This window comes from Musca vetustissima, unplaced genomic scaffold (assembly GCF_032173495.1).
Source record: "Musca vetustissima isolate MV318-11 ecotype Yass unplaced genomic scaffold, APGP_CSIRO_Mvet_v1 utg107947, whole genome shotgun sequence".
NCBI classification, from domain to species: domain Eukaryota; kingdom Metazoa; phylum Arthropoda; class Insecta; order Diptera; family Muscidae; genus Musca; species Musca vetustissima.
This window is the reverse complement of record NW_026889254.1, coordinates 113,076-126,171: the sequence shown is the minus strand read 5'-3', so window position 1 is coordinate 126,171 and position 13,096 is coordinate 113,076. Positions and strand designations below refer to the sequence as shown.

The window sequence follows — 13,096 nt, the reverse complement described above, 5'->3', positions numbered from 1 at the left end:
GACTTTTTAAAATATATTTTTCAAGGGCTATAAGAGTCGTGGCGTTTTTAAAAAAATATATTTCAATGGCCAAAAGAGTTTTGGTCTTTTTAAAAAACATTTTTCAATTGCTACAAGGGGGCTAAAAGAGTCGTGGACTTGAGAAAATATTTTTCAAGAAGTACAAGAGTCGTGGACTTTTTAAAAAATATTTTTTTCAATGACCATTAAAGTCGTCGCTAAATTAAAACCAGTGAGCGGAGGGGCCGATCATACGATACCCTAAACAACTACCACGGATCTCTAACTTTCTGCGGATTTTTATTCCGACCCTGGGAAATATATCGAGATAGTTCCACCCTCTTGCTCGATTAGAGGTCAACAGCACCTCTTTCTTTTCCGAATATTACTAATATTCAGTACAGTCCTTCTAATTACATGTCCATATTCTCTTCGCCGTGGGTTGTGTTGTGATGTTTGGCTTATAATTGTGGCCTATAGATCGACTCGAAAAAAAGAAAAAAAATAAGTTTTCGGTCCACTTCATCCCTAAACTATTATCTGATCATCACCGAAAATTACAGGAGTTGTCCTTGACCTTAACTGGAACCCCTTGGAACATTTCAAAGTGACCTTCGCTATATTTCCTTGCTCCAGTGTGGTAATGGTTTACTAAATAATATCTGAATACATAAGTACCTGTCACTATTTAAGTATAACTATCATCTTCTCGCGCCTATGTCCTTCAGGAGTAAATATATTCCCTATAGAATACAACTTTTGTAATTTTTCTCACAAAAGTCAGGGTCCATATGACCCGTTAAATATTGAACGATCTTTATCAGAACAAGCATGCTTATTCTTTGGTCCAATCCCCTTCTCTATGTAAAAATTGGCGATGTTTGGGCCATAACTGCGGCCTCTAGAGCGACCAGAAAAACCGACCAAAATTAAGTATTTGGTCCATTTCATACCCTAAATATTAACCGATCTTTACCAAAAACAATAGGGATCTTCATTGGCCAGAACCCTTCCTACATGCAAAATTTCGTGAAGATTGGTCCATAACTGTGACCTGTATTGTGTTTATAAATTATAATGGACAGACGGACGGACACACATGTCTAGATCGACTTAGCTAGTCGAGATATGACGATCGATATACTTAAAGGTGGGTCTATGACCAATATTTCGCGGCGTTACAAACTCATGGGGCTGCACAAAGCTATAATACCCTGACAACATAGTTGTGTAGGGTATAAATATTTTTTCGGGCCGTTGGAGTCGTGGCTTTTTTAAGATATATTTTCCTGGCCATTGGTGTCGCGGTTCATTCAAAAGAATATTTTTTCGTTGGCGTTGATTTTTTAGGAATATTTTTTCAAGGAATTTCCTGAATATTTTTAAGGGACAACATAAGGTGGTGATTCTTTAATTGGCTATATTGATGTTTTCCACTCAGCCAACCCATTATAAATATTTTCAGGTAGATCTTGGAAAACCGCTATAGACGACTTTAATCTTTGGAATAAAGTTTTAATAAAACTGCATTCCCTTGACGACAAGAGTATTTCAATTATTCTCTTCCCGAATGATGACACTTAAAATATGCCCATAATTTTTATTCAATGATTTTGGACTTTAACAAAGGCCACAGTTCTTTAAATTTTTTTATTCAGATTTTTTAATAATTTTTTTTCACTTACACAGGCAACAAAGGCCAACACGGCCAACAAAAAGAATTTCATTGTGTCAATTTTTAAAAATTACTTTCACTCTCGAACTACAACCGTGGTGTTGAATGGTTCCCAATCAACTGATTTAATTTGGATTTGGAAAAAATGCTATATAAGCATTCCCTTTTCCGCTACCCTCTGGAACACTGGCTGGCGCACACACACACACATGTACATCATTCCGACATACATATTGCGGCTTGTGTTTAAGCTGCAACAGTTTCTTAAACTGATAAGACAACAGCGATTTGAACCTTTTGTCATCTTATCTGTGCAAATACTCGGACGTCGATTTTCATTTTATTTGTTTTTGTGAAGACCCAGAGAGCGATAGTTGACGATAATCCGGGATACATTTTTATTTATTTTATTTGCATTGTGTGTATGCGTATGTTTCTATTGTTTGCTAGAGTGTTTTTGTTTGTTTAGTCTCCCGTTTTAAAACTGATAATTATTTTTTCTGATTTTATTTATTTTTTTTTTTTACTGGAATCAAGTCAGTGTTAGACAGTGTAGCATTTTCTTTTCATATAATTGACATTTATTCTATGTGGAGTGCACCAATATGATAAGCATAATCCAAAATAACCTTTGCCACATTCAGCAGTTGGCGTATTTGAAAAGTTTCTAGTAGTTTTTTTTTATTTAGATTTGTTGATAGAAAGTTGCCGTGTATATCCACCATTATTGTAGAGGACATAAAAAGTTCGGCCCGGAAAATCTTATTGACGATTTTGCTTGTCAATTTGTATTTTTTCAAATTCGCTTGAAACTTATGTGTGTATATTCTTGATTGGCAAAAAATTAAATATCTATTTAGTCACGTCTAATCTGGTATTTTTAAATCTTGTTTGAATTGTCAACTTAATTGATGTAATTGTTGGATTTTTTATTGGGTGCGCTTGGACTGCTACATAATTTAAGTACATACATAAGTACATACATACTTCCAATATTTACATGTAGTAGCCAAATAAATATTGGAAGTCAGTTTCCGATTCATCAGTTTCATCAAATCTGGTATGTTTCGTAAGAACTAATTTTAGATTGACAGTATGTTATATTTTGAAAGATGGAGATTATGTCGAACGATGTTGTCCGGGATATATTCCCAAATATGATTTAGGTTCAATGTTTGACGTTTACGGCTATATTTTTTTGCGGCGGACGTTGGCGTCTCAATGCTACACACCATCAGAAAAAGTTTTTTTCTACAGCATTTTCGTAAATAGAAGCATAACATAATATTTTATTTTCACAGGAAACTGCATGTGTCAGAAAAAAGTAACCAATCCCGACATTAATATCGACCATAAATTTAATTTGAGTAGCAAATTTCATGAATCGAGCTCTAAAGGTTCACCCAAATCCAAATTTACCAAACTTAGTTCCATTTAGCACACAATAAGTACCCTCCTCCATCATCCAACAAAACTTACTGCATACCCAGATCCTACACCCCCACAATAATTTCAAATTTCAGGATTCCAACTGTATCGGTTCACCCACAATTCAAATTGTACTAAATTTAGTACACAGTAGTACGAATTTCCAAAACTTCTTACTTAACCCAAACCTTCACCCCACAGTGAACCTAAATCCAAGTTTCAGATTTCCAACTCTGTCGATTCACCCACAATTAAAATTGTACTAATTGTATCTATATACTCCAATTGTACCTATATACTCCAATCCCACACCTCCACAGTATTCCTAAATCAAAATTGCAGGATGCCAACTCTATCGGCTCACCCACAATTCAAATTGTACCAAATTTAGTACACAGTAGTACCAATTTCCAAAACTTCCTACATACCCCAGCCCTACACCCCCACAGTGATCCCAAATCCAAGTTTCAGGATTCCAACTCTGTCGGTTCACAAACAATTCAAATTGTACTAAATATAGTACAAAGTAGTACCAATTTCCAAAACTTCCTACATATCCCAATCCTACACCCCCACAAATCACAATTTCAGGATTCCAACTCTATCGGCTCACCCACAATTCAAATAGTACTATATATAGTACAAAGTAGTACCAATTTCCAAAACTTCCTACATATCCCAATCCTACACCCCCACAGTGATCCTACATCTAAATTTCAGGACTCCAACTCTATCGATTCATCCACAACTTAAATTGTACCAAATTTACACCTCAACAATGATCCTGACTCCAAATTTCATGATTCTAACTCTATTGGTTCACATAAAATTCAAATTGTACCATATTTAGTACCATTTAGTACCTATAAGTAATAATCTCTTAAACTAAGTCCTGACCCCAATCGAACACCACTACAATGATCCTGACTCCAAAAGTTATTGTTCGTGCCCTATCGGTTCGCCCAAATCCAAATTGTACCAATTATAGCACGATTTAGTACTTTTCGTACACATAAGTAAAAAGTTTCCAAAACTATTATGTTAATTTCAAATTTCAGGATTCCAGCTCGATTTGTATTTCCTAACTAAATTTGTACCAAATATAGTACTTTTCGTACACATGGGTACAGGCTTTCAAAACCATATCCTTAAATAGACTCTACATCTCAACCCTAATTCGCATTCCAAATTTCAAGTTTTTAGCTCTATCCAGTACTTTTGTACTTTTTGGAACTTTTTGCATATTTATAGTGCGAATATCCAAAAAACCATTTGCTATATCTATTCTACACTCAATCAGTGACCCTCATTTCAATCACATTTAGTACTATTCGTACCGTTGTAGTACGAATTTCCAAAAACCCAGCCTTATCTGTCACCTTTGGACCAAGAGTGACCCTCACCCAAATTTCAAGATTCTAGCTTTAGCCGTTTCGGCTGGGCGTTGATGAATCGTTAAATCATTCAGTCAGCCAATCACCTATTATCCCTAATAATCCTTGCGAAAAAATTCTTTAAAAATCCACGCCTATTATCCCTAATAATCCTTGCGAAAAAATTCTTTAAAAATCCACGCCTATTATCCTTAATAATCCTAGCGAAAACAATCTTTAAAAATCCACGCCTATTATCCCTAATAACCCTTGCGACAAAAAAATCTTTAAAAATCCACGCCTTTATCCCTAATAATCCTTGCGAAAAAAATCTTTAATTCTAATCCCTAAATATAGAGTTGGAAACCTGATTTTTGTATTTAGGATCACTGTTGGGGTGTAGGATTAGGATACGTAGGAATTTTGGAAATTACTACTAACGTGCACTAAATGTTACGACATTTGGTACAATTTGGATTTAGGTGAACCGGTAGAGCTGGAACACTGAAATTTGGAAATTTATACTTATGTGTACTAAATTTGGTACACTTTTAATTTTGGTTGATGCAATAGAGCTGGAATCTTGAAATTTGGAGTTAGTTAGGATTCATCGTTAAAGTATAGACCAAACTGAAAATGTATGACAGGAAAACAAAATACGAGATGTGTGTAAATTGTTAAAAACAGTGTTGCCAAAAAGATAATAGCTAAAAATCACCTCTATCGGTGTAATAAATAAATATTGTCATTGTGTAATAAAACTACAGAATTCCCTCAACAATTGCTGCACATTTCGTAAAAATCGGTTAAGTATGTCCGGAGTTATTCGAATTTCAATTCATCCATGCTCCGAAATATACTTTCTGTTCGTTGCTGGGCGCCTATTACCAAAAAATGAAAAACACCACAAAAATCGATCTTGCAAAAATGGAAATTTTTTCCTTCATACAGATAGATACAGTGTATGTATGTGTAAGTAAATATATTTTACATTGCATATGTGCATAAATCATCATATACAATCACACCTACATATCAAGCAACAAGAAATTGCAGCTCTAACTGCCCTTTGCCCCATCAAGTATGCTATAATTCTCATACAATAGCAGACAATTTTTGCCTTTTTTAAAAGACCGATTTTTGTGTGGTTTTTCATTTTCAGGTAATAGGCGACCAGAATCGAGCAGGAGGTGTGCTTCGGGCCATCGTTAAATTGAAATACAAATATCTCGGCAACTACTAAACCGATTTTTATAAAGTTTCCACATATGATTAGAGAAAATTCTGAAGTTTTATTACACATTGCCATTCCATATTTTTACAATTATAAAGGGTGATCTGTTAGCTATTGTCTTTTTAGAAACACTGTTTTTAACAGTTTACATATATTTCGTGTATTGTTTCACTGCCAAACATCTTCAGTTCGGGCTATAATTTAACGATGAATAGTCATACAAACAAACAACCCTTTCAAATCATTGATTTTTATACCCTTCACCACACTGTGGTACAGGGTATTATGTCTTTGTGCATATGTTTGTAACAGGCAAAAGGAATAGAGATAGACCCATGGTTCCTTTTGAGAATATGCACAGAAGCACTTTCTGAGTCGATTTATGCATATCCGTCTGTCCGTCCGTCCATGTATTTTAGTGAAGAAAGTACAGATCGCATTTATGATCCGATTTAGATGAAATTTGGTACATGTCACTTATTTGGCCCAAGGACGAACCCTATTGAAATTGGAGAAAATCGGTTCACATTTAGATATAGCTCCCATATATAGTTTCGTCCGATTTAATGTAAATGGTGCACCAAAGTCCCTATATATCTTTCGATTTGCACGAAATTTGGCATAGCGAACTGAATTATGTCTAGAACGATGTGTGTTAAATTTCGTGAAAATCGATTCAGATTTAGATATAGCTCCCATATATATTTTCGTCCGATTTAAGGTAAATTGTATACCAAAGTCCCTATATATCTTTCGATTTGCACGAAATTTTCCACAGCGTACTCAATTAAGTCTAGAATGATGTGTGTTTAATTTTGTGGAAATCGGTTCAGAGTTATATATAGCTCCCATAATTATTTTCGTCCGATTTTATGTAAAAGGTGCAACAAAGACTCTATATATATATCCTTCGATTTGCACGAAATTTGTGCAAAGTTTCGTGAAAATCGGTTCAGATTTAGAAATAGCTCCCATATATATTTTCATCCGATTTTAGGTAATTGGTGCTCCAAAGTCTCTGAAAATCATTCGATTTTCAGGAAATTTTTCATAGCGTACTGAATTAAGGCTAGAATGACGTGTGCTAAGTTTCGTGCAAATCGGTTCAGATTTAGATATAGCTCCCATATATATTTTCGACCGATTTTATGTAAATGGTGCACCAAAGTCCCTATACATATATCTTTCGATTTGCACGAGTTTTGGTATAGGGTACTGAATTTAGTCTAGGATGATGGTGCTAAGCTTCGTGGATCTTTTCACGGGCCGTTTGATACTACGTACTGAAGTAATATAAAGTAGTGTCTGGCAAGTTTCCCTGATATCGGTTCAGATATAGATATATGTATAACAAATACGCAACGTCTGTTATGATACATATGTACAATATACCCAAAATGGTGAAGGGTATAATATAGTAGGCTTAGTCCGACTTTACTATTTTCCTTACTGGTTTTAAATATACAATTGTGGATTTTTTAATAGTTTTGTTACATGCGGCTATTTCAATAAACATTGAACCAAGGTAAGATTATCGATGAAAATGGGAACCATCACCGTTTTCTTTAACATTTCTTGAAATATTAAATAAACAGTCTTAGGGTATTTTTATAGCAGGACTATTAAATCAGTTATGTTGAAGTTTTTGAAATCTATTTCCTGATATGAGCCCACAAATATTGTTCCGAATATAAAACCTGGTACATGTTACGGAGCTAAAAAACTGCAGATTGCCAATTACTTAAATTTTCTATCTACCTGTTCTGGATGCCTGGTAAGTTTAAGCAAATTTCTGAAAGAAAATATCCAGCTGAGCATGACATCGTTCATCAATTTGTTCCTCTACACTACCATTGTATTAAGTACCTTATTTCTTTATGTACCTTCTTCGTTTATTGAAATAAAACAAATAAACTGATTAAAAAAACTAAAAATGTATATTTTATGGACGTACTATTAACAATATAAGTTAATAATGTCACAATAATGGCTCCCAATGAATTTGAAAAAAAAATCCCAAAAATTGGGGGCAATTTTGCGCTCATTTCACAAAAATACCAGGCGCCCAGAATGAAGTAGCAAGTTGCCTACAAAAAAAAAATCGAAAAAATTTGGTCTGGCAACACCCGATCCACGAAAAAATCGAGCGCCTAAAAGTATGCTACAAATTTTGTAATTTCTTTGTACGGCATTGCCAGATGCAATTTTTCACATTTATTTATTTATTTTTTTTTTTGGCTACTTTCTATTTTCTTCTGTGCGCCTGGTATTTTTGTGAAATGTTCGCAAAAAATGCAAACAACCAGGTGAATGAAAAATTGTGACGTCATCACACAAATTATGTCGCATGCGTAGGGGCATGTATACTTACCATATTTGTTGTTATATCCGTAAATAAAAACAAATAGTATGTTTAGTAAATTCATTATTCTTTATTTTTTATTTAATATTCTTTGTAAAAAATATATTAAATATAAAATTTAAGAAACGATTTTCTTAACAACATAGCCCACTTATTTGGACTATATTCTATTGTAATCCTTCCTTATGGAATTTTATGCTTGAGAGATGAGGATAATTCCAAAATATATATTGATCGTTATCGGCGGGCCTGCCATATTTTCAAATAATTTGTATATCGTTTTCGATTGTCATCATACGAAAATTCGAGCATAATTCATAAAAACCTGGAATGAAAAATAAAAGACAAATTAAAAATATATATAAACATTAAATAATGTATACTAATAAAAGATTTAACGATTCATCAACGAAACGGCTGAAGATAGAATCTTGAAATTTTGGGTGTGGGTCATTCTTGGTACAAAGGTGACAGACAAGGCTTGGTTTTACGAAATTCGTACTAGAACGGTACAAAAAGTACTAAATGTAATACCATTTGTATTTGACGAACCGATAGAGCCAGAACTCTTAAATTTTAAATGAAGTTCACTGGTGAATTGTAGAATAGATATAGCAAAGGTTTTTTTGGACATTCGAACTATAAGTATGCGAAAGTTAGCAAAATGTAGTAAATTTAGTACAATTTCGTAGCATGTGAATGGATAGAGCTAAAAACTTGAAAAACTTGGAATGCAAATTAAGGTTGAGCAGCAGGGTCGATATAAGGAGCTGGCTTTGGAAGCGTGTACTAATGTATACGAAAAGTACTAATGGTACTATATTTGGTACACATTTAATTTGGAGGTACAGATCAAGTCGGAATCCTGAAAATTTTAATTAACACTACCGTCGAAGTGGGACATATATGTATTTTTTTACTTATGTGTACGAAAAATACTAAATCGTACTATAATTGGTACAATTTGGATTTGGGTGAACCGATAGAGCGCGAACAATGAAATTGGGAGTCAGGATCATTCTAGGGTGTAGGATTGGGGTCAGGACTCAGTTTAAGACATTATGGTTTGGGACAATTTGCATTTTAGCTGAACCAATAGAACTAGAATCATGACATTTGGAGTCAGGATCATTGTTGAGGTGTAAGATTGAGATATGTAGGAACTTTTAGAAATTTGTACTAATGTGTACCAAACTTGGTACAATTTAAGTCGAGGTTGAAGCGATAGAGTTGGAATCCTGAAATTTAGATTTAGGATCACTGTGGGGTTGTAGGATTGGTAATTGGTACTACTGTGTACTAAATTTGGTACCATTTGAATTGTGAGTGAACCGATAGTTTTGGAATCCTGAAACTTGGATTTAGGATCACTGTGGGGGTGTTGGTTTGAGTTACGTTGGCAGCTTTTGAAATTCGTACTACTGTGTACAAAATTTGGCATAATTTGAATTGTGGGTGGACCGATAGTTGGAATCCTGAAGCTTATATTTAGGAAATTATTTTGAAAATTCGTACTACTATGTACTAAATTTGGTACAATTTTAATTGTTGGTGAACCAATAAAGTTGGTATGCAAGTTTTGAAAGCTGAAAGCTTTACATTTGGACTTAGGATCATTGTTGAGATAGAATTGAGCTATTTAGGAAATTTTGGAAATTCCTACTAATGTGAACTAAATTTTGTACAATTTAAATTTTGGGTGAACCGATGCGAAAAAGTTTTGGAAATTTGTACTAAATAGTACCAAATGCGGTTTTGAGTGAACCGATTGAGCTGGAATTTTGAAAATTGGTGTTAGGATCACTGTTGGAGTGTAGGATTGGGCTTTGTGGGAAGTTCTGGAATTTCATACTAATGTGTACTAAATTTTGTACAATTTAAATTTTGGGTGACCGAATACAGCTAGAATTTTGAAATTTGGAGATAGGGTTACTGTTGGGGTGTAGGATTGGACTTTGTGGAAAGTTTTGGATATTTGTACTAATGTGTACTAAATTTGGTACAATTTAACTTTTAAGTGAACCAATTTAGCTAGAAACCTTGAAATTTGGAAATAAGGTTACTGCTAGAGTGTAGAATTGGGTTATGGATGTAGCTTTGGAAATTCATACTTATGGGTAATAAATTGTAGTAAATTTGGTACAATTTGAATTTTGTGTGAACTGATAGAGCTGGAATCCGACAATTTGGACTTACGATCTTTGTTGGTATGTAGTATTGAGCTATGTAGAAAGTTTTGGAAATTCGTACTAATGTGTACTAAATGGTACCAAATTTGTATTTGGGTGAACCGATAGAGCTGAAATCTTTAAATTTGATGTTAGAATCACTGTTGGGGTGTATGGTTTGGCTTTGTGGAAACTATTGGAAATTCGTGCGAATGTGTACTAAATTTGGTACAAATTAAATTTTTGGAGAACCAATACAGCTAGAATCCTGAAATTTGGCCTTATGATTACTGTTGGGATGTAGGATTGGGCTAGGTAGAATATTTTGGTCATTTATACTATTGTGTACAAAATGGTACCATATGTAGATTTGGGTGAACCGATAGAGCTGGAAACTTGAAATTTGATGGTTTTGGAATGTAAGATTGGACTTTGTACGAAGTTCGTATTAATGTGTACTAATTTTTTTGCAATTTAAATTTTGGGTGAACCAATACAGCTGGAATCCTGAAATTTGGAGATAGGGTTACTATTAGGCTATAGGGTTGGGATATGTAGAAAATTTTGGGAATTTGTAGTAATGTGTACAAAATAGTACCAAATATAGATTTGAGTGAACCGATAGAGCTAGAATCTTGAAATTTGGAGTTAGGATAACTGTTGGGATGTAGGATTCAGGTATGTATAAAGTTTTGGAAATTCGTACTAATGTGTACAAAGTGGTACCAAATTTGGATTTAGGTAAACCGATAGAGCTGGAATCGTGACATGTGAAGTTAGGATCACTGTTGGGGTGTTGGATTGTGGTATGTGGAATGTTTTGGAAATATCTTATAAATGAAACTAAATTTGGTACAATTTGGATTAAAAGTTAACCGATAGAGCTGGTATCCTGTAATTGATTAATACGGTTTCCAATGGATTGCATGATGTAGATAGTAAGGTAAATTTGTACTAAATTTGATACAATTGGATGTAAGATTGAGCTATGTAAAAAGTTTTGGAAATTTGTACTAATGTGTACTAAATGGTACCAAATTTGGATTTTAGTGAACCGATAGAGCTGGAATCTCGAAATTTGATTGTAGGATCACTGTGGGAATGTAGGAAGTTCGTACTAATGTGTACTAAATTTTGTACAATTTAAATTTTGGGTTAACGAATACAGCTGGAATCCTAAGTTGGGATGTAGGATTGGTCTATGTAGGATGTTTTGGAAATTTATACTAATGTGTAAAAAATAGTACCAAATGTGTATTTGAGTGAACCGATAGAGATAAAATCTTGAAATTTGAACTTAGGATTACTGTTGGGGTGTAGGATTGGGCTATGTGAAATTGAGTAATAAGATTTCCATTAATTTGGATTTGGGTGAAGCTATATTTGAAATTTGAAAATTTTACACGACTGCAAAGGCTAAAAAAAGACAACAAATTTTGTATAGAGCTAAATTTTACAAATTCGTACTATAAAGGTACACAAGTACTAAAAGGTACTACATATTTTACCATTAGCATGAAATTATCGAAAGGAACAGAAAAGATTAAAAATCGTACGTAGAAGTTGTACTCGGTTTAGTAGTATAGAATTATCAACGTTTCTGTTCGAAAGAAATGCGGAGTAAGATCTGAGATTTTCTTAAAAAATTTAACATATTTATCCAATTTATATTTAATCCAAAAGTATAATTAAAGTTTATTTATTTTAACTATAAAAAATTCGCTAACGCCGTAGCGGGCCTATGCCAGTTACTTATAAGCAAAGATGTCGTTATAACCATATCCCACTGTAGCAACCTCTCGTTAGGTGTAATTCTACATTTATATATATAGATAGCTCTTAAATCCGCCGTTACAATTCAATTTTGTATGTGCATTTTTCTATAATCTATATGTATTTTTTTATTTTGAAACTATATTATTTATAAATATATTAAACGATTCAAAGTCTTCAGTATATACATCCAGTACACTATCTGCCAATCATCAGTAGGAATGTTAATCGACTCATTGACACAATGAATAAACTAATCTTCATAATTGTTGGAATTATATTCACACAGGTATTAAAATTATTTCTTCTAATCAAATTTTTATATAATTTATTAATGGAAAATTTACATGTTCATCAGAAGGTCGTTGCGGATGACCACGATTGGTTTCCTAAAGATCCTGCTGCCGTACAAGAGCAATGTGAAAAGGAAAATCCATTATCGGATGAAACTAAAGACGATATGTTACAAGGTGTCTTCCACAATTATTCTGATATGACAGGGTATATTACTTGTGTAGCTAAACGCATGAACTTCTATACAAGCGAAAATGGTTTCGATGCTGAACGATTAGTATATGTTTTGAATAAAATGGAACGTTTATATAATCGTAATGCTGTCGAAGAATGTGTTAAAAAGTATGATGAAATTACGCCGGAAAGCGAAATGGTTTATCTCGTCTCGAAGTGTGTTAAGGAGGAAAATGTGCCGAAGGAGGATTAGATCTAACAATGAAAATTATATTGGATTTTTTTAATGAAATAAGTACAGTTAAATAAAGGAATATGGAGGTGGAGTCATATAACTCTCAACATTATTGTGACACCATATAACGAAAAGTCAAAATTTGGGTATTTTGGGAAATTTGGCTGTAATTTCATAGTTTTTTGTATTCTTATTGCGTAGAAAATCCACTACCAAACATTATCAATATTTGCCCAATTTTTGGGTAGGCCCCAATGAAGTTTCTCCAATTTCCGATAATTTAAGAATTTCGTTTTACACCGAATTAGCTGCAATTATATATTTTGATTCTCATTGGATGTCAAATATTCCTTTCGTTAAAATTACCAATATAGGTTAAT

General features: G+C 33.6%; 1 protein-coding gene across 1 annotated transcript; it reads left to right on the top strand.

Annotated features, from left to right (window-relative positions):
- The first annotated feature begins 12,347 nt into the window (after nt 1-12,347).
- Nucleotides 12,348-12,734, top strand: LOC133336935 (uncharacterized). Its single transcript, XM_061545202.1, has one exon. It carries the CDS (start codon nt 12,348-12,350, stop codon nt 12,732-12,734), a length of 387 nt encoding a protein of 128 aa, XP_061401186.1.
- The last annotated feature ends 362 nt before the right edge of the window (nt 12,735-13,096 follow it).

Excerpts from the sequence above, each read along its gene's own strand:
- LOC133336935 (XM_061545202.1), top strand. The coding sequence starts at position 12,348 with ATGGAAAATTTACATGTTCATCAGAAGGTCGTTGCGGATGACCACGAT.